Source organism: Sinohyriopsis cumingii, chromosome 9 (assembly GCF_028554795.1).
Source record: "Sinohyriopsis cumingii isolate HCF-2022 chromosome 9, ASM2855479v2, whole genome shotgun sequence".
NCBI classification, from domain to species: domain Eukaryota; kingdom Metazoa; phylum Mollusca; class Bivalvia; order Unionida; family Unionidae; genus Sinohyriopsis; species Sinohyriopsis cumingii.
Genome location: NC_142969.1, coordinates 939,803 through 962,900, shown reverse-complemented (window position 1 = coordinate 962,900; position 23,098 = coordinate 939,803). Strand labels below are relative to the sequence as shown.

General features: G+C 35.4%; 1 protein-coding gene across 1 annotated transcript in view; it reads right to left on the bottom strand.

Moving 5' to 3' along the window:
• LOC149791154 (uncharacterized) overlaps positions 1–23,098 on the bottom strand; it is a 179,682-nt gene that overhangs the window by 24,306 nt on the left and 132,278 nt on the right. The window contains exon 2 of the mRNA XM_089969602.1: positions 316–546. Coding sequence (XP_089825728.1) covers positions 316–472 — 157 coding nt within the window. The 5' untranslated portion in view covers positions 473–546. The remainder of the gene's footprint in view (positions 1–315; positions 547–23,098) is intronic.

The following is a 23,098-nucleotide window of genomic DNA, read 5'->3' as shown; positions in this document are numbered from 1 at the left end:
AATTAGACTATTGCATACTAATTTTCACTTTTGGATATTTACTGTAGGGACTAAAATGCAGTTCTAAGATTGAAGTCGGCATTTCTGTCTGCATAGGGAATATAATAGATTCACAGTCTAACATCGATGTCAGCAACTATACATTTGTTGTCCCTCGGCTGAAGTTGAACAGTGCAATCAGCTCTAGTTGAAAGTGTGCCCCTTTATTGAATTTCAGCAAGCAGCAGTTTATATGTGCATTACATACAAAATAAATAACAAAACTGAATATGCTTCGTTCATGCTTTTTCTGTACACCTTATATTTGGAACATACCCGATTTTGTTACGGCAACTCCACATGGCATAATGAATTGACCTTTCCCACGACCTTTCCGTCCAAACGTTTTAATTAGCTTGGATTTTTCCGAATCGTTTCCCGCTTCGCTAGATTTGGATCCAGATGCCACCATTCTCCGTAGTAAATTATACATTTTCCTTTGCCATTGAACTACATTGGTGTCCCATCAAAGAGATCGTATCTAAAATGTCTCATGGATTGGATTTTCTAAAATGGGAGAAAAGAAATTGAAATAAGATGAAAGTAAATGTACCGCCACAATTAATTCATATTTACCATGCTAATGCTAGCATTTAGAGAATACATTTCGGAATATGATCCATCTCCAACAGAAAGCCGAGTTTTCGATTTCATATCATGCATGACTTCACATAACATGATTTCACATCACATGACTTCATATCATGCATGACTTCACATCACATGAATTCACATCATGCATTACTTCACATCACACGACCTCACATCATGCACGACTTCACATCATCCATGACTTCACATCACATGACTTCAGATAACATGACTTTACATAATACATGACTTCACAATACATGACTTCACATCATGCATTACTTCACATCACATGACTTCACATCACATGACTTCACATCATGCATGATTTCATATCATATGACTTTACATCATGCATGACTTCACATCACATGATTTCACAGCACATGACTTCACATCATGCATGAGTTCACATCATGCATGACTTCACATCACACGACCTCACATCATGCACGACTTCACATCATCCATGACTTCACATCATATGACTTCAGATAACATGACTTACATAATGCATGACTTCACAATACATGACTTCAGATCATGCATGACGTTATATCATGCACGACTTCACATCATGCATGACTTCACATCACATGACTTCACATAATGCATGACGTCATATCATCGATGACCTCACTTCACATGACTTCACATCATGCATGACTTCACATCACATGACTTCACATCATTCATGCCTTCACTTCAGATGACTTCAGACCATGCATGACTTCACAGCATGCATAACTTCCTCCTAAGATACCGATCCGGTGGCCTAGTAGTTAGAGCGTCCGCCTCGAATGCGGGAGTTCGTGGGTTCGATCACCGGCCGAGTCATACCAAAGACTTACAAAAATGGTACTAACAGCTACCTCGCTTGGCGCTCAGCATTAAGAGGTTAGTGTTAGGACTGGTCGGCCTGGTGTCAGGATAATGTGACTGGGTGGGACATCATGATACATGTCTGCGGCATGATGCCCCAGTGCTAGACATCACCATAAACTGCCACACTGCAGACATCGTAGCGATATGACTGAAAAATTGTTAAGCTACGTTAAAATCCAAATCACTTCAAATCACATCACACTTCCTCCTAAGCAATTTGAAGGTTGAAAACTGCTGTACTGTGACTGACGAGTGAACACTAACAACTCCTTTCTTCGCCAAGATGTACTTTGCAGGGGTCTAAGTCATGATTACTTAAAACATTAACAGCTGGAAACAAAATCCAGTATAGCCATTTAATCTCTATGACGTCACGGTTTGCTTTCGGAATGGTATGTATGTTTAATTGATTGACCTTTCTCGATAACTGAGAACATGAGTTTAGGCCTATCTGACTGAAGTCATTGTTTCTAAACATATTTATTTGGACTTGAGTTCAGGACATTGGTTTTCCCCTGGGAAAGAATATGGTTTATATGATCTTTGCACGAAGTTTACTAAAGTTTAAGTAAACAGACCCGACCTTGTTTACGAATTTGATGGAAATTTACACTGCATCATAAGTCTACGAATTTGACGGAAATTTACACTGCATCATAAGTCTACGAATTTGATGGAAATTTACATTGCGTCATAAGTCTACGAATCTGGTGGAAATTTACATTGCATCATAAGTCTGGTGAGAGTCTGAACATAGGTTTTTTTTTTTTACATCATAGTTATTTATTTCTATTGTAACATCTGTCAAGTAGACTCCATCGTTTACTGTGTTTAGTTATAATTTGAGAGGATTTAACAATTTAAGTTATTCATTGGAATTACAAAGTGATTATTAACTCTTGGTTATTATTCATTGGAATTACAAACTACTTATTGGCTCTTGGTTTAAAACATTATTTCTGTGAATTAATTCAAGGATATTTTGAAATATATAAATGGTACATTTAAGAATATTGTCACAACAGCAAATTCAAGATAGGAATTCATTCGGAACATTCTGTACCTTTGGACGTGTGATTAAACGTTTAGGACATTTGGGATTTAAAGCAAAATACTGTAAGTTTCTCTTTTTTTCCTTCGAGGGAAAAATTAGTTGCTTAATTTTAATAAACTTGTTTGTTTTCGCTCATTTATTTTGCTTGTTTTAGGATCATAGGGTCGGAAGACAAATAACCATGATTATATTCATGTATGCATAATACTACTGTCATTCCAGTTGTTAGTAATAATGTTATGTTATGTTACAACTTTACAGAAAAACTAGCGGCCGCTTTTGACAGCAATACTTGGATATTTTGTTCCAGAAATGATGTGTGCATTTCAAGTGTCTGTCTTTCTGCACCCTAAATCTGTACTATCCTTTGTTATCCGTAACTATTGTCCAATAAATGGTTGTCGTTTGTACGACAAACCTAGTCGTGATTAATATCGCTGAGTTATGACCTTCTAATTACCAGTGGAACTTCACATGTCTCTCTTTTCTCTCACCAGAAGACGCAACTGTAGTATGATTTTTAGACCGTGTCTCTGTTTCAAACGATTCGCTCGTGAGCAGATTACTAGAAACTGACAACATAATGGTCCATATTTCAAACAGGCATAAGACGCATACACTTTGGGTTTAATCATTAGACGCGTTGAACAAGAGACTGTGACCTTTGGGACCCTGTGATCGATTTTAACAATGTTTCCAGTCATAATCTGGTGGCGAATTTGGTAACTGTTCTATTAGTAAAAGGCAATAGTACCCCTTTCCTCAATTAACGAAATAAAGTACCCCGATGGGGGTCAAGTGCGGGAGAGGGATGGAACAAGAAAATGTACACTCACAAAAACAAATGAATTAAAATATTAATGATTTTTCCTTGTTGATTAATATTCGTATATCATTTCACGATGATTTTACCTGAATAAGTATTTGGATTAGTTTGGTGTTTTACCGCAAGACACCTGATGATGGTCATTTAGCGCCGAGGCAATTCAACTAACTTGTCTTGTTCATTACCAAACAGGAATCGATCCCGCTCTAGTATGGTAGTGAGTCTAGCACATTGCCCATTACACATTGGCACTGAACGAACTTGAAGAAGCAATTCAGTGTGTAAATCCGAAGCAACAGAATAGCTTGGCAGCTAAATATTCAGAAATGCTGAAACTTAAATTCTACATTTAACAGAAAAACATGACGGGAGTTAATCGACAAATATCTTGTTATGATATAGCTGCAGAGATCAAAGTATGAATTACTTACTATATTAACCGCTGGAGACAAAATCAATCATAGCGATTTGGACCCTATGACTTCATTTGGTCACAATGACGTAAAATGTAAAAAATCAATCTTAACCATTTGGTCCTTATGACTTTATTTGGTTCCTATGTCGTCAATTTTCAATGTAAACCAAGGTTATCATATATTACTATATATTTCATAATGATATATCTGAAAATATCAGTGGGAGAAACATGATAACAGTGGCAATACCAGTTTCACAGCGGCGATACCACTTTTATCACCTCGGTGGTGATATCACTTTTGGAAATACTTTATTTCAGGAAGTTCATCGGCCTATATATATGTTCTTCAGACACGTATTTCCACATTTCGGCCTATTTTATTTCTTCTTCTTCTTCCCCCTCCCCCTCAGAATCAATAAATTGTCAAATATGTCAAGACTTTTGAGCCATTATTATGCATTGATCTGATCAAAGACAAGGCGCCATTCCTAAATGAAAAACAAAACAACAAAAAAGCAGGGTTCAATCAGAAAGCTATTGTAATTAAGTGACTGGACCTACATTTCCTGTTTCTATTCAGTGTCACCATTACGGTATGAAATACCCCTTCACAGTAAGACAAACGGTACACGTTTTACAGAAAAGCTCTTGATTACATTTAGTAACAATTGTTTAAGTGGCGATTTTAAGTGTTATCACAACCATAAACATGTCTGAAAACGATGGAAAAATTATTTTGATTAGTGCAGATTGTAAACCGAAATTAAGTGACAAAACGAAAATTGGGTGCAACGTTGATTACTGAGATAGACAGCAAGCCTGCTAAAACAGAAAATAACGTCTTAGTTACCATGGAAACCAAACACCTTACAAATAAACTCACCATAACAGAAACCAAAAGCCTTACAAATAAACTCACCCTAACAGAAACCAAAGCCTTACAAATAAACTCACACTCCCTTGAAGTGTGATAATGTGCTAAAAGACTTCCAATATAATCGAAGATGTCCTTTTCTGTATTCAATAAACTTCTAAATTATTTTTTCTGGCCAAGAATAGTATTTAATTTTACTTTGTATTTCCAGTGAATAAATAATATGAATAAATAAATTCCATCCCAATGAAATACTGGACACAACAATAAGACTGGTTTTTCTTCAGCTGTTGTTGCAGGAAAAAGTATTTTCGCTAGTTAACACGATTTATAAACCTTCTACCTGACTAGATCACAATTAGCATCTCTTAAAACTAATATGACTTAATGTGAATTTCCATTCTAGAACACTCTGGAATGTTTACACCATAAACTTTATTACTAAATTCATAATGTGGATGTGGTACATCAGGTAGGCTAGGCATTTGTATGGGAATTATCAAGGTTCCAGACCCAAACCTAAATAAATATGCTTTCTTCTGTTGATAATGATCCTAACATCTAATCCATACTCCTAGGAACATATTAATTATGTATTATTTGTTTGCAAAATAAAACCATCACCAATGCCTCTTGTCAGGAACACAGTTAACTTGATTTTGGACAAGGTCGAGTCTAAAATACAATTAAGCATAACACATTTTTAAAAAAAAACTAACAAACAATGCAAACTAAATATACATAACACATTCACACAGAAAGGATAAACAAATCCACGCAAATCGAAGGTGTGTGCCATACAATATATAACATAAGGAAAATCTACGATTTATGAGTATAGGCCTATATAAGGAAGTATTTTACTCGTGAAACGGAAACCTCTTGCATCTTATTTCACCACTCGTGATAATGCGATGTTTTCACTTCACTCGTGACAATGGAAGTATTTCACTCGTGAAACGGAAACCTCTTGCATCTTATTTCACCACTCGTGACAATGCAATGTTTTCACTTCACTCGTGACAATGGAAGTATTTCACTCGTGAAACGGAAACCTCTTGCATCTTATTTCATCACTCGTGACAATGCAATGTTTTCACTTCACTCGTGACAATGGAAGTATTTCACTCGTGAAACGGAAACCTCTTGCATCTTATTTCACCACTCGTGACAATGCAATGTTTTCACTTCACTCGTGACAATGGAAGTATTTCACTCGTGAAACGGAAACCTCTTGCATCTTATTTCACCACTCGTGACAATGCAATATTTTCACTTGACTAGTTAAATATTTCCTTACGTGTGCTCCAGTAACTTAGACATGCTCTCTTTATTCACTCTAGGGACAACATTACCTCGTTTTTAAATGACCATGATTCTTTTTGAGACACACAGTGCTTCTGTCTATTCATTAATTATTATAACTTTTATTTCGAAACGACTTTATATTTTTGCACGCCATCGCTTTGCATCCTTTATTATCCATAACCATATGCCGACTGATATGTTATGTACATCATGTTCACTGGACGTACATTATGCTCAGAAGCTGTACCTCATGCCCACCGGCTGCACATCATGCCCAGTGGGTGACCCTCATGCCCACCGGCTGCACATTATGCTCTATGGCTGTACACTATTACCTCTGAATTTGCATCGTACCCACTGGTTGTATCTTAAATATATCATGTCTAAAATAATGTCATCACTTTGTCGAAAAGTCTCGAGCTACTTAACTACATCTAACCTTAACCCATGTAATTACCAAGGAAAGTTCACACCACTCTTGTGTGTCACGTGATGGTGCCGCTGTACTATGCATTATAACTATTTGTCCTCCTCAGGAGATTCGTGCTCATGACGAAATCTCTCAAACGGAGAGTTCAAAGTTCATTGTGAGCTCATTATTTCAACCAATGCAATAGAAAAATATAAGCATAAAATAATTTTTTAAAAATGGCCGAATCATATGGCATGAAGGATAAGACGCTGTATGTTTAAACAGTAGGTTCTAGTCATTATTTTGTATTGAACGTTCAATATAGTCTTATCTCGTGCTGAGAACTGTGAATTTACGTTGAATCGCGGAGTCCTATATTTTCTTTGATTCGCGGAGTAATAGATTTCATTCGCGTAGTACTGGCTTTACTGTGATTCGCGGAGTACAATATTCACGTTGCAGAATACTAAATTTGCTTTAATTAGCAGAGTGCTAGATTTATTTTGATTCAGGGAGTACTATATTAACTTTTATTCGTGGAGTTCTAGATTTTACTTTTATTCCCAGAATCCTAGCTTTGGTGAATTTGGCGACTGCAATAAAACTATTGAAAGGCACAATGAACAACGATGAATTTGAGAATGCAATAGTACCAATGAAAAACTTTGTTGTTGTTGCGAAAACAAGAAAATTGACATCCAAAGAATAGCCGCATTCAGACTATCAAGGGCCATAACCCTGGTTGATTAAAATCACTCCACTTCGTCATGAAGAATGTTCCTGAATAAGTTTGTTCTCATGTTTTACAGTTATGAAAACAGGAAGGTTATATATTTGTGCCAAGACAATTGTAGGCAAGTGTCTTGTCCACACACACACACACAGACACACACACACACGCACACACACACACACGCACGCACGCAGATCAATATCCAATCTAGACTGGCTTACCGCTATTCCAACCGGAAGAAGCAATCGGCCAGTTTCACAATACTTGGAGATAATGATATCGTGTTATCTCGCAAAATCTCGGCATTCGGCTCATTGCTAGGAGATTAATATTATATATTGACCATATTTGTTCATGTAAATAAGAAGACATACTACATGAATTCCTAAAACATGTTGATTTTTATTGCCAGTTGAAAAACAACTAACAGCTTCATTTAAGCAATAGCGATTGATAATTTGATTTTCTTTAAGTAGTCAATCTGTAAACTCATGAAATTTAAAACGGAATTTCGGCATGTTAAACGGAATCATGTCTGTGAAAGTGAGTATCGCCTTGTACTGTGTTGTGTACTAGCTTCCTAATGGATAGCACACCACAATGTTTAGCATACATAGTGATATAGGACATTTTTATTTCAAAGGTTCCGCTGTTTCGCAAGGTTCCATGCATTCCTAGACTTGTTAAGGAAATTGTAATAGCAAAGAAAAAATTAGCCCAACAAATAAACAAACAACATTCCGTTTCACGAAATCATAACTTTGACTTTGTTTAATTATAGAGTGCTTTCTTTCGTGGAAGTATAAGATTATATGGTGTTAGATTTCTTGATAACACCGTGTAACAAATTTGTGTGTGTGTTCCTGGGTAGTAAGTGTTATTTTCTAATTGATTATGCCTCAAAAGTATAGAAAATGGCTATTATTTCAAACACACTTTGCTTTTGTAACGGTGATATTTTGAAATTTACCTATTTTCCAGAATTTTCCAAAAAGATTCAGTGCTGAGTAAACTTGGAGTAGCTTCTAGAACTTTCTAGAACATTCCAGTAATATAAATACTAATATAAATACAGGGACCTGAAGCCCATCAGTTTTGTCTAAGTCGATACATATCTGCATTTTTCTGAGATGGCATCAAGAGGCTGCAACCATCCGGCAGACCCATTTTGCTATTTATCAAGACAAGAGCGAAAAACTACTCCGTGGAAGCATCTGCTAAGATGTGTGAGGCCTACAAGGCATATTTCGGCATGCCTGTCGGGGATCAAGACAAATGCTGGGTACCTCATTTCACCTGCAAATACAACTCTGAAAGGTAAGGTGGAGAACTGTTGCTTTGAATTTTATGTTATAAAAGTTGTTATAGATTTTTAAATTGTAAATGTTTTTTTATTTTAAAATGTTTTACAATTTTTAATGTCATTAAAAATATATCATATATGAAAATTGTTAAGAAATTTTCTTACACATTTGTCATGGGTGAAATAAATGTATTTTTGTAGGATGGTACAGAGGGGAAAAGAGAGCCATGAAGTTCGCTACCCCAAGAATTTGACGGGAACCCACTGACCACTCAAGCAACTGCTACTTCTGCATGTGGACCCTTGCATACGTCGGACTCGCAAGAACGCACCTGCTATCATATATCTGGACCTTCGTTCATTCAGTGCCCCGGTGCCACACTGCCCTGAGCTCCCCGTACCCACTCCTCAGGAGAGAGAGCAATTGTCTTTAGAAGAGAACAGTAAGTCAGAGAGCGAGGAAGACGTTGTAGATCCAGATGACAGTTTCAGGCTGGAGCTGAGAAAAGAAACCCATACTACTCCAACCAAAATGACCTTAATGAATTGATCAGAGATCTTGGTCTCACCAAGTCCAATGCTGAACGTTTGAAGCCCACGCTCAACCAGAGAAACTTGTTGGATGAAAGTGTGCAAGTTGCATATCAGAGGAAGTGTCACCAAGCTTTTTCCAGCTTCTTCACCCGTCAAGATAGGCTCTGCTTCTGCTACAATGTGACCAGTCTGTTCGAGGCAATCGGAATCGCCTGTTTCCAGAATGAGTGGCGCCTCTTCATTGACAGCTCATCTAGGAGCCTCAAAGCAGTGCTGCTCCATAATGGGAACAAAACCCGTCTCTTCTCCTGGCTCACTCATTGCACACCAAAGAGGATTACAACAACATCATGATCTTGCTGAACGCTTTGACGTATGATGGGTACGGCTAGGAGGTCATCAGAGACTTCAAAATGGTGGCATTCCTGATGGGTCTCGAAGGCAGTTTTACCAAGTTTCCCTGCTATCTTTGCCTTTGGGACAGCAGGGACACCAAAGCGCACTACCACAGGCGGGACTGGCCACAGCGGACCGAGTTCTCTGTGTGGAGGAACACCGTCAAGTGCGAGCCACTAGTGGACCCCCGGAAGGTGCTGATGCCACCACTGCACATCAAATTGGGCCTTTAGAAACAATTTGTCAGAGCTCTAGATAAGGAGTCGGCAGCCTTCAAGTATCTTCAAGACTTATTCCCTAAGCTGTATAAGCAAAGGTCAAATCCGTTGTCTTCGTCGAACCACAGATAAAGATGATCAAGAAGTGCAATAAATTCCCCAAGAAGCTCACGAGAAGGAGAAAGCAGCTTGGAACAGCTTTGTCGCAGTGGTTTGGGGCTTTCTGTGCAATCACAAAGCCGAAAACTCTGTGGACCTGGTTGAGACTCTGGTGAAGAACGACGGCACAATGGGCTGCAGGATGTCCCTCAAAGTCCATATCCTTGATGCTCATTTTGGTAAATTTAAGAACATGGGAGCGTAGTCGGAGGAGTCCTGTGAGTGCTTCCACCAGGATATACTGGAATTTGAACGCCACTACCAAGGACCGTAAAACGAGAACATAATGGGAGGCTACATTGGAGACTTATTCGTGAAAGTGATTTACAATCTCGAAAAACTACTCACTTCTAAATCTTTTGTGACCAGTTGTGTATTACTTTAATATAAATACCTGTTAATTTTGATTCATTGTTTTTTTTCTCACTTTATTTGAACGAAAGGACAAAAATTCGCCCGTTTTCTCGTGGGGAATAGGTAAATTTAAAATATCACTGTCCGGGTCACAACAGCAAGATTTGTGGGAAATAATAGCCAGTTTCTATACTTTTTAGCCATAAGCAATTGCGAAATAAAACTTACTACCCAGGAACAAAAACTGTGTTACATAGTGTGTTACATAGTGTGTTACATAGTGTCATTTTCATAGCATGACAATTTAGCGTGATACAGTGTTGTAAAAAGTTGAACTAAATGTGCATCTCGGTAACGGTTTTATGTGGGTGATAAGTATTGTCAATAACACACACACACACACACATGACTCGAATAAGGATACTAAGTAACATTAGGTTTCATTGTTTTTACAATTATCTAATGTCTTAATTAATACTAATAATAACCTTTTTCTTCCATTATAAACTAAATTACAATCATTTATGCATTTGATATGTACGTAACAAGTCTGGTCTTCGTGATGTGAAATGGAAGTTTCGTAAAATTTTTAAAATATTTTTTCTCACTATATTTAAAATGAAATTTAAAAAGATCTTACTGCTATGTGAATTAAATCCAAAATAGTCCTGAAGGTTCTATTACAACTCCAAAATAGTCCTAAAGGTTCTATTACAACTCCAAAATAGTCTTAAAGGTTCTATCACAACTCCAAAATAGTCCTAAAGGTTCTATTACAACTCCAAAAGTACAGAGTTCCAAATGGTTTCCAGTGGTGATCCGTATAAATTCCAATTTTGAATGCGGTTGTGTACAATTTGTTCACAGTCTGGATGTATCACAATGATATAATCCAAAATTTCCTCGAATAAATTCAGAATAATTTCAACAAGTATTATGACCACTTTGTAAGTCAAGTGAATAATTTAAATAAATAAATCCTGTCATATAAAAACGGAGAACAACAATAGACTGATTCCACTTCAGATGTATAGGAAGGAATGAGTAATTCTGACATAGCTAACCATAATATAAAACATATGGCACATTTTGAGAACCAGGATGAGGGTTACGTACAGTTATAAGGTCCGAATGAAGGCTATGTACAGAACTCAAACTTAGTAAACGTGTTTATCCTACTTGACATTAGACATGTAGGCCATTTCCTACCCACAATTATGGATAAAGGTCAATCACGCAATACAAATTAAACACGTGTAGCAAATGATCATGAGCAAAAGCCAAATCACATCACAAAATAAATATACATGACACCGTAATTAGTTTCAGTATTCTGAGTCCAGTAGATACTTTTATTAGGAACACAGCAGACTTAGCCTCAAATAATAATAATCAAAAGCGCTATGATTTTGCGTATTCCAAAGTTCCATTTTGCATGATGAATTTAAATTTTTAATAATTAGAAGAAAAAATATTTTAAACATAAAATTAATTAACAAAACTATTCTTTTTGAAGCTCATGATTTTACTGACTGTATATCAGCAACTATTATTTGTCAATGCTTCATTTCGCATGCCACTTTGTCCATTTTGCAAAACAAATTGATATGTAACATCGCTGAAGGTGATAACTGCTTTGTACCTTAAGCGATCAAAATGAACTATAGTTTGCACTAAGTTTGAAATGACAAAGCTTTCAAAAGTAGATAAAGGTAGAAAAATGGTATAGTGTTTGACAATTCCGTCTCGAATTTCCATTTAAGTTAAGAGTCATGTTTGTATAATGAATGTACTTTTCGCCACAAATAATCCTTATTCCCATTTTCAGACAAATATGATCAAAACTTATATATAAATACAATATCTCGATTACAATTATATCAACACGATCGAGAGAGAGAGAGAGAGAGAGGATATATTAATTTGCTAAGTTCAGCCTCGTTTTGGAGCAAGTAGAGATGGAAAGTATTTGATCTTAATGACAATAGATATGTTTGCTTAAAAGTTAAATGTCCTGTTTCTAGAGAAGGAATGTCTATTGAAAAAGCCACTGCCCCCCCCCCCCAAAAAAAAAAAAATATAAAAAAAATAAACAAAAACCAAACCACACACAACAAATATCTGTTTGGTTAAAGTAATAAAGGAAAATACAGTCAAACAGGCACAATGCATATTTCTGTCAAGCTTTAGTCATCTGGTATTCATCAAGACAAAGTGTTGTATATAAAAGACCAAAAAAGATTAATAATTTGATCGGAAAACACGACAACCGTTCTTTGTTTACCACTGTTATTACCAAAATAATACCTCTGTTACTACCAAATTGATACCACTGTTATTACAGTTAAACAGGAACAATGCATATTTCTATCAAGATTTAGCAACTATTTAAAACGTTTGTCTCCATCTCTTGATAATGTAAACACCCTATACCCAACAGTGATAGCCTCGAATTGATTTTTATCGATATCAGGAACGGTAACTGTTTAGACACGCACATTGCGAAATGGATCTACTCCGTTTTCAAATCAGAAGCGACAGAATGGCACTGCAGCCAGAAATTCAGAACTTTTGTAATTGCTAAATTGTACCAGAATAATAATGTCGGGAGTTTATTTAAAAATATCTTTAAGCAGTTTGTATCTCAACCTTGGATGAAAAGTTTTGTCTCAACTCTCTCTTGAAGTTATGCAAAAATATAATACGTGCTTGGAAACGATTTCCCTTGTTCATAATTTCAGTCATCTGGTATTCATCAAGACAAAGTGTTGAATATAAAAGACCAAATAAGATTAATAATTTGATCGGAAAACACGACAACCTTTCTTTGTTTACCACTGTTATTACCAAAATAATACCACTGTTACTACCAAATTGATACCACTGTGATTAACAAAATGATACCAGTTATTACATAAATGACACCACTGTTATTACCAAAATGATACCACTGTTAGTACCAAATTGATACCACTGTTATTACCAAAATGGTACCACTGTTACTACCAAATTGATACCACTGTTATTACCAAAGTGGTACCACTGTTACTACCAAATTTTTACCACTGTTATTGCCAAAATGATACCTGTTATTACATAAATGACACCACTGCTACTACCAAAATAATACCGCTGTTACTAGCAAATTGATACCACTGTTATTAACAAAACGATATCACTGTTACTTACAAATTGATACCACTGTGATTACCAAAATGATACCAGTTATTAATATAAATGACCCCACTGTTATTAACAAAATAATACAACTGTTGCTACCAAATTGATACCACTGTTATTAACAAAATGATACCACTGTTACTACCAAATTGATACCACTGTTATTACCTAAATGATACAGGTTATTACATAAATGACATCACTGTTATTACATAAATAATGCCAGTTATTACATAAATGTCACCACTGTTACTACCAAATTGATACCACTGTTACTACCAAATTGATTCCACCGTGATTGCCAAAATGATACCAGTTATTATATAAATGACACCACTGCTAATACCGAAATAGTACCACTGTTACTAGCAAATTGATACCACTGTTACTGCCAAATTGATGCCACTGTTATTACCAATTGATACCAGTTATTACATAAATGACACCACTAATATTACCAAAATAATGCCAGTTATTACATAAATGACACCACTGTTACTACCAAATTGATGCCACTGTTATTACCAATTGATACCAGTTATTACATTAATGACACCACTATTATTACCAGAATAATGCCAGTTATTACATAAATGACGCCACTGTTACTACCAAACTGATTCCACTGTGATTACCAAAATGATATCAGTTATCATACAAATGACACCACTGTTACTAGCAAAATATTACCACTGTTACTACCAAATTGATACCACTGTGATTACCCAAATGATACCAGTTATTATAAAAATGACACCACTGTTACTACCAAAATAATACCACTGTTACTACCAAATTGATAATAGTTGTTACATAAATGACACCACTATGATTACCAAATTGATACCACTGTGATTACCAAAATGATACCAGTAATTACATAAATGACACCACTATGATTACCAAATTGATACCACTGTGATTACCAAAATGATACCAGTTATTACATAAATGACACCGCTATGATTACCAAATTGATACCACTGTGATTACCAAAATGATAGCAGTTATTACATAAATGACACCACTGTGATTACCAAAATGATACCGGTAATTACATAAATGACACCACTGTGATTACCAAAATGATACCAGTTATTACATTAATGACACTACTGTGATTACCAAAATGATACCAGTAATTACATAAATGATACCACTGTGATTACCAAAATGATACCAGTTATTACATAAATGACACCACTATGATTGCCAAATTGATACCACTGTGATTACCAAAATGATACCAGTTGTTACATAAATGACACCACTATGATTACCAAAATGATACCAGTGTGATTACCAAAATGATACCACTGTGATTACCAAAATGATACCAGTAATTGCATAAATGATACCGGTAATTACATAAATGATACAAGTAATTACATAAATGATACACTTTTGTTAAATAATATCACTGCTACTACCAAAAATCAATATCATTCCAGACACGTTTTCCTTCAGCTTCTAGGTTTCTGAAGATCGTCCCAAAGTAAATTACTGTGTTGAGTAAAATAATTGTACCACCTAATCTCTCTCTCTCTCTCTCTCTCTCCATATCTACCCATTTGTTTTATATATCCACCAATATATCGCCTTACCTACCCACATGTCCATTTCAGAACAAAGGCAAACAAATTTAAATGACAACCTTGACCAATGGTCAGGGCAATATATTTTTGAAAGCAAAAATAGTATGATTAAAGCGCAAAAAAGGAATTATTTTTTGAAAGTAATTATACAGGAACGAATTCATCTGCAGAATACGCAGATTGATTCTTAAGACTGTCATTACCCAATATACGCTAAACAACTTTGTTCAATATTGCGAGAAAGGTATGAACATTATAAGGTCAGGGTGGATTTTAAACGCCGTAACATAGGGTGGAATTTGAACAACATACTGTCAGGGTACATTTTGGACATCATAACGTCAAGGTAGATTTCTGATATCATAATATCAGGGTTGATTTGGGACATTTTAATGTCAGGGTTGATTTTGAGCATCATAAGGTCTGGGTGAATTTTGTTTGAAATGCAAGATACCGATGCTGATTTTGAATAGCTTTATTTCTAATTTGAATTTCTCTTAATAAACACGATTTGCGGATGTGTTTCAATTTAAAGAAGAAAGTCTGTTCAAAGAGATATTCCGAGTTTAAACTGACGGCTGCGTATAATGCTACGACCTTCTTGCGTCGTAATATTAGATCCGGAATGATGGAAAGTACAACTAAAGTGCCAGAGACTTCCAATTAGTTTCCAGAGGGAGATGCATTTATAGCAAATAGGTCTGGATTATATTTATTTTCTGTCTGAAAGTTATGCATTTACAGCAAATAGGTCTGGATTATATTTATTTTCTGTCTGAAAGTTATGCAAATAATATAAAACATTGCAACAATCCCATTAAACCTTTTATTTTCAATAACAGCAACGCAAATTAAATAATTTGGCTAAGAGAAGGAAACGTTTACCAGACTTGTTATTGATCAGCGTGGGCGAATTTAGTTTCTTAAATCGGGAAATGTTCTAGACCTGTTCAACGGTTAGACCATCATGCCCTAAAAGCACGCTGAACGTACACAATGCTTGAGATAAATGAAATTTAAAAAAAACAAGAAAACACAAAAAATAATGAATGCTACAAACATTTCTCGTCGGATTTTGTTGCGTGCATCACCGAGTTTATGTTAGTTATTACACATCAAGGAAGATAAAATGTCGTAGAGAAGAACTATTGAATTAGGTTGGTTATCAATCGCTTTAGGTAAATTTGACTTGAAGCGCAAATAGTCAGATGTCCTACAGTTACACTATGATTTTTTAATATTTACTAAATAAATTTTGACCATATATTGGAAATAGACAACATTGAGTATCGTCAATTCTACTTCGGATTTTGCCAATACTAGCGATGCATTCTCTTTGACAATATTACGTCGTGTTTATGCATGGTTCAGAGACGTTAAGCAAAAATGACTATGATGTGTATGTATGAATTTATCATTTTACATATCATACTGAAGTCCATATGCCAGTTTACAGACCAAATAAAAATACGTGTTGTTCGGTTGCTTCCTGTGTTGATATATGGAGAGAGAGAGAGAGAGAGAGAGAGAGAGTTTTCTCTCACAATAGTTGTACAAAAATAAAACTTGCCCCCACAGTAGTGTGTAATAAATCATATAGATTGCCCCCACAATAGTGCGTAATAAATCATAAAGATTGTCCCTACAATAGTGTGAAATAAATCATAAAGATTGCCCCCACAATAGTGCGTAATAAATCATAAAGATTGCCCCCACAATAGTGTGTAATAAATCATAAATTTTGCCCGCACGATAGTGCGTAATAAATCATAAAGATTGCCCCCACAATAGTGTGTAATAAATCGTAAAGTTTGCCCCCACAATAGTGCGTAATAAATCATAAAGATTGCCCCCACAATAGTGTTCAAAAAATCATAAAGATTGCCCCCACAATAGTGTTCAATAAATCATAAAGATTGCCCTCACAATATTGTGCAATCAATCATAAAGATTGCCTCCACAATAGTGTGTAATAAATCATAAAGATTGCCCCCACAATAGTGTATAATAAATCATATAGATTACCCCATCAATAGTGTTTAATAAATCATAAGTTTGCCAGCAAAATATTGGATACAAAGGTCGCAAACTTAGACTTCAAAATATTGAGTAATAAAATTCTGAAATATTCCTTTACAATATTTTATAGTTTTCTCTCACAATATTGTGTAAAATGATCTTATCTCCATCTAAAACTGTTCTTGTCATTTATGTTCATGAAATTTTCACTGCGGATTTGTTCGATTTTCTGAACTAAAGTCGAACAATGCCTACTTCATGGACATGTTACTATATGTCCACAAGGCAAACCTACTTGCTTAAAAATGTACAGCTCGACAGAGATGGTGTTGCTTATGTTTACAAAAACAGACAAGTTTATGGCATATATTTAAACTATTCAACATAACGATGTAGCAAATAAAATGTAAAGCACTTAATATGTAGTTTGTTCAACATATTTTCTTTAACAATGGCATGGCAAAGTTCGAAATACAAGGTATGTAGCATGCCAGTTATACAAGGTATGTAATATGCCAGTAATACAAGGTATGTAACATGCCAGTATTACAAGGTATTTAGCATGCCAGTAATACAAGGTATGTAGCATGCCAGTAATACAAGGTATGTAGCATGCCAGTAATACAAGGTATTAACATACCAGTAATACAAGGTATGTAACATGCCAGTAATACAAGGTATTAACATACCAGTAATACAAGGTATGTAGCATGCCAGTAATACAAGGTATGTAATATGCCAGTAATACAAGATATGTAACATGCCAGTATTACAAGGTATTAACATGCCAGTAATACAAGGTATGTAGCATGCCAGTAATACAAGGTATGTAGCATGCCAGTAATACAAGGAATGTAGCATGCCAATAATTCAAGTTATGTAACATGCCAGTAATACAAGGTATTAACATGCCAGTAATACAAGGTATGTAACATGCGAGTAATACAAGGTATTAACATGCCAGTAATACAAGGTATGTAGCATGCCAGTAATACAAGGTATGTAGCATGCCAGTAATACAAGGTATGTAACATGCCAGTAATACAAGGTATATAGCATGCCAGTAATACAAGGTATTAACATGCCAGTAATACAAGGTATGTAACATGCCAGTAATACAAGGTATGTAGCATGCCAGTAATACAAGGGATGTAGCATGCCAATAATTCAAGTTATGTAACATGCCAGTAATACAAGGTATTAACATGTCAGTAATACAAGGTATGTAACATGCCAGTAATACAAGGTATGTAACATACCAGTAATACAAGGGATGTAGCATGCCAGTAATACAAGGTATTAACATGCCAGTAATACAAGGTATGTAACATGCCAGTAATACAAGGTATGTAACATGCCAGTAATACAAGGTATTAACATGCCAGTAATACAAGGTATGTAACATGCCAGTAATACAAGGTATGTAACATACCAGTAATACAAGGGATGTAGCATGCCATTAATACAAGTTATGTAGCATGCCAGTAATACAAGGTATTAACATACCAGTAATACAAGGTATGTAACATGCCAGTAATACAAGGTATGTAACATGCCAGTAATACAAGGTATGTAACATACCAGTAATACAAGGGATGTAGCATGCCAATAATTCAAGTTATGTAACATGCCAGTAATACAAGGTATTAACATGCCAGTAATACAAGGTATGTAACATGCCAGTAATACAAGGTATGAAACATGCCAGTAATACAAGGTATTAACATGCCAGTAATACAAGGGATGTAGCATGCCAGTAATACGAGGTATTAACATGCCAGTAGTACAAGGTATTAACATGCCAGTAATGCAAGGTATTAACATGCCAGTAATACAAGGTATTAACATACCAGTAATACCAGTTATGTATCATACAAGTAATACAAAGCATTAACATGCCAGTAATGCAAGGTATTAATATGACAGTAATACCAGCTATGTAGCATCCGCGCTCTCTCTGTCTCTCTGTCTCTGTCCGTCTCTCTGTCTATCTATCTATATACTACAATTGAGAACTGTTGGAAAGTTTTCGGCCTAAATTAATAACTTACCCTACTAACCTACATAATGCAATCTTAACAAAATTACAGCCAGGCATCATTTTGTGAGACATTATCAATTTTGCGATAAATTGTAGCCAAAAAAATATTCCATAGTTCTGTACATCCGTTATTATTATTATTATTATTACTATTATTATTATTATTATTATTATTATTATTATTATTCCGTTATTTTCTGTGAGTTAGGATTTGTTATACAACTTGATTGGGGTTTTTGCAGTAAAACTAGATATGTAAACGTTTTAACACCGTTTATTAATTTTGTCATCTTTGTTTCTCCGATTCTTATCCTTTGATTGCCTATGGATGTAAATTGTTTCTTCCCTTGTTTTGCTGAAAATGTTAGGAAACATCGGAGTTTGCGCAGTCAGCAACTTTTGTGCCAGTATATATGAATATTTTTGTATGATGTAAGCATTATGTAGCGAGATTTAGGATGTAAGACAGGCATTGAGTGGCAAGATTTAGAACTATGTTGACCGAAGGTAGTTCCTTGATTAAATCTGTGCAGGAAGATTATCTTGCAAGTAGAACCGAAATTGATTTACGAAACAGAAAAAGTTACGATTGTAGTCCTCTATCATGACTATGATAAATCTTGACCATAACATAGCCTCTCTTGACCACAACATATCCTCTCGGCCAAATTCTCACAATATATCGGACCTATTAAGCATTATTGTAAAATTTGTAAAATTGAATGGGTGTGTTTTGTTGCTGTCGTCGTTGTTGTAGTTTTTTTTCGGTTTTTCATTACTTGATTTCATACTGTATATAACGAACTATAGCAAAACATGTTGAATGATTGCATTCAGCTATTGTGCCACTCTGTGTTCAATCATTCGATGCGCGAAACGGAGCAAACTTCCGATAAAGTTCTTTTACATCAGTCTAGTGACGGACAAGTGTTTACTTTTTACTTCCATCGTTTGACTTAATTGTTATATCCCAGCTTGTGTCGCTGAATGATCCGCTAACATTTATCGATTTTAGCATTTTTTAAAATGGATACATGCATTATTACCAGACTTACCTTGGAACCACATACAAATTGTCTGATTTATTAAAATTGTATTCTTTCCCAGTGCAATATATAGCCATTGTGACAAATTAATTCATACATGCTGTCTTACTAACATGTTGCTATAGTAATAAAAACTTAAGTATCTAGGTTCACCTTGCTAACATAAATGACGTCATCTTGATCATGTATGCTACTTAAATGACCTTATCTTTGTCACGTATACTATGTAAAGGACGTCATCTTGATCGTGTATGCTAGGTAAATAACCTTATCTTTGTCATGTATACTACGTAAAGGACGTCCTCTTGATCATGTATGCTACTTAAATGACCTTATCTTTGTCACGTATGCTACGTAAAGGACGTCATCTTGATCGTGTATGCTAGGTAAATGACCTTATCTTTGTCACGTATGCTACGTAAAGGACGTTATCTTGATCGTGTATGCTACGTAAATGACCTTACCTTTGTCACGTATACTACGTAAAGGACGTCATCTTGATCATGTATTCTACTTAAATGACCTTATATTTGTAACGTATACTACGTAAAGGACAACATCTTAATCACTTATACTACTTTACTACTTCTTTGTGATGATCAATCGAACATACTTCCATAAATGTTTCTTCATAAATGTTAATACATTTCTTCCGTAGTAATATCAAACATAAATTACAAAGAGACCGGTCTCAGTCTACATTAGTATCAGACTGGTCTCTGTCTACATTACTATCAGACCGGTCTCAGTCACCATTACTATCAGACCGGTCTCAGTCTACATTACAAACAGATCGGTCTCAGTCTTCATTACAAATAGACTGGTCTCAGTCTACATTACTATCAGACCGGTCTTAGTCACCATTACTATCAGACTGGTCTCAGTCTACATTATTATCCGACCGGTCTCAGTCTACATTGCAAGAACCGGTCTCAGTCTACATTACTATCAGACAGATCTCAGTCTACATAAGAAGCACACCGGTCTCACTCTACGTTACTATCAGACCGGTCTCATTCTACATTACTATCAGACAGGTCTCAGTCTACATTACTATCAGACCGGTCTCAGTCTACTTAACTATCAGACAGGTCTCAGTCTACATTACAAGCAGATCGGTCTCATTCTACATTACAAGCAGATTAGTCTCATTCTACGTTCCTATCAGACAGGTCTCAGTTTACAATAGTATCAGACTAGTCTCAGTCTACGTTACTGGTCTCAGTCTATGTTACTATCAGATATGTCTCAGTCTATGATACTATTAGTCTGGTCTCAGTCTACATTACCATCAGACTGGTCTCAGTCTACATTACAAGCAGACCAGTCCCATTCTACATTACTATAAAACACGTCTCAGTCTACATTACAAGCAGACTGGTGTCAGTCTACATTACAAGCAGACTGGTCTCTGTCTGCAATACTATCAGACAGGACTCAGTCTACGTTACTATCAGACTGGTCTCAGTCTACATTACTATCAGACCGGTTTCAGTCTATAAAACTATCAGACCGGTCTATACACTATGCATTTTGGAACATGTACGTTTTCTGTAGAACATCCTACATAGATCATACCATACAACTGGAATAGCTCAGTTGCCAAAACAGCGTTAAAGTAAAATGTATTTTTAGTTCTGTTATCGACTTTTGCATCCAACCTCAATAAATTAGTCTGTTAGCTTTTCTCTTATATTTCTTCTGTAAACATTGCTTATGTGCCGCTTCTAACTAAGTAACTTTAATAACAAATAGTGAAAGTCAACAATTAGAATGTAAATAAATCATTGTGTTCGTCAATAGTAGTGGACAATTTTATTTCTCAAATTGACCAAAGTTTAGATGATCATATGTCAGAAATAATGCCATTTTTAAATAAAAATTTGCATCCAGTTAGATTGTTTGGATTTGTATTATATCCTATTCTCAGATTAAAAGACTGTTGGTGAAAAACCATGTCAGAAGCAACAGTTTAGTTTTTGATGTGTAATAATTAATCAACATATTGACTCTACGAAGTTAATGTATCAGGGAACTTCCGAAATGGCGAACAGTATACTAGCAATAACGTGGGTGTGAATTTACAAAGAAAACGATGATACGCTAAAGTGTATCAAATGCAAACATTCCGTGGGCTTCATCCTTTTACAATATGATGCTATTCTACCAGACTATATAGACACATTTTCTTTTATTCCATCAGATAATACATACGTGTCTTATATTAATACAGATTATACATACGTGTCCTTAATTTCAACATATTATACATACGTGTCTTCTATTCCAACATATTAAACATAACGTGTCTTCTTCTATTCCAACAGATTATATATACGTGTCTTCTATTCCAACCGATTATTCATACGTTCCCACTATTCCAACCGATTATTCATACGTTCCCACTATTCCAACCGATTATTCATACGTTTCCACTATTCCAACCGATTATTCATACGTTCCCACTATTCCAACCGATTATTCATACAGGTATTCTTCTATTTCAAATGATTATACATATGCATCTTCTTCCAGCAGATTATACATACGTGTCTTCTAATCAAACAGATTATGAATACATGTCCTCTATTAAAACTGATTATGCATACGTGTCCTCTATTCTAGCTGTTTATTCATACGTGTCCTCTATTCCAATTGATAACGCAAACGCGTCTTCTTTTATTCCAACATAATATGCATACGTGTCCTTTGTTCCAACTGATTATACATGCGTGTTTTCTCTTCCTACAGATTATGCATACGCGTTCTCTTCTATTCCTACAGATTATGCATACGCGTTTTCTTCTATTCCTACAGATTATGCATACGCGTTTTCTACTATTCCAACAAATTATACATATGTGTCCTCTATTCCAACGGATTATATTTACGTGTCTTCTATTCCACCTTATTATACATACATTTTTTTAATTCCAGCAAATTATACATATGTGTCTTTTATTCCAACTGATTATACATACGTGTCCGCGATTCCAATAGATTATTCATGCGTGTTTTCTATTCCGACAGATTCTACATACGTGTCTTCTTTTCCAGCTGAATATATATATATATATATATATATATATATGTGTGTGTGTGTGTGTGTGTCC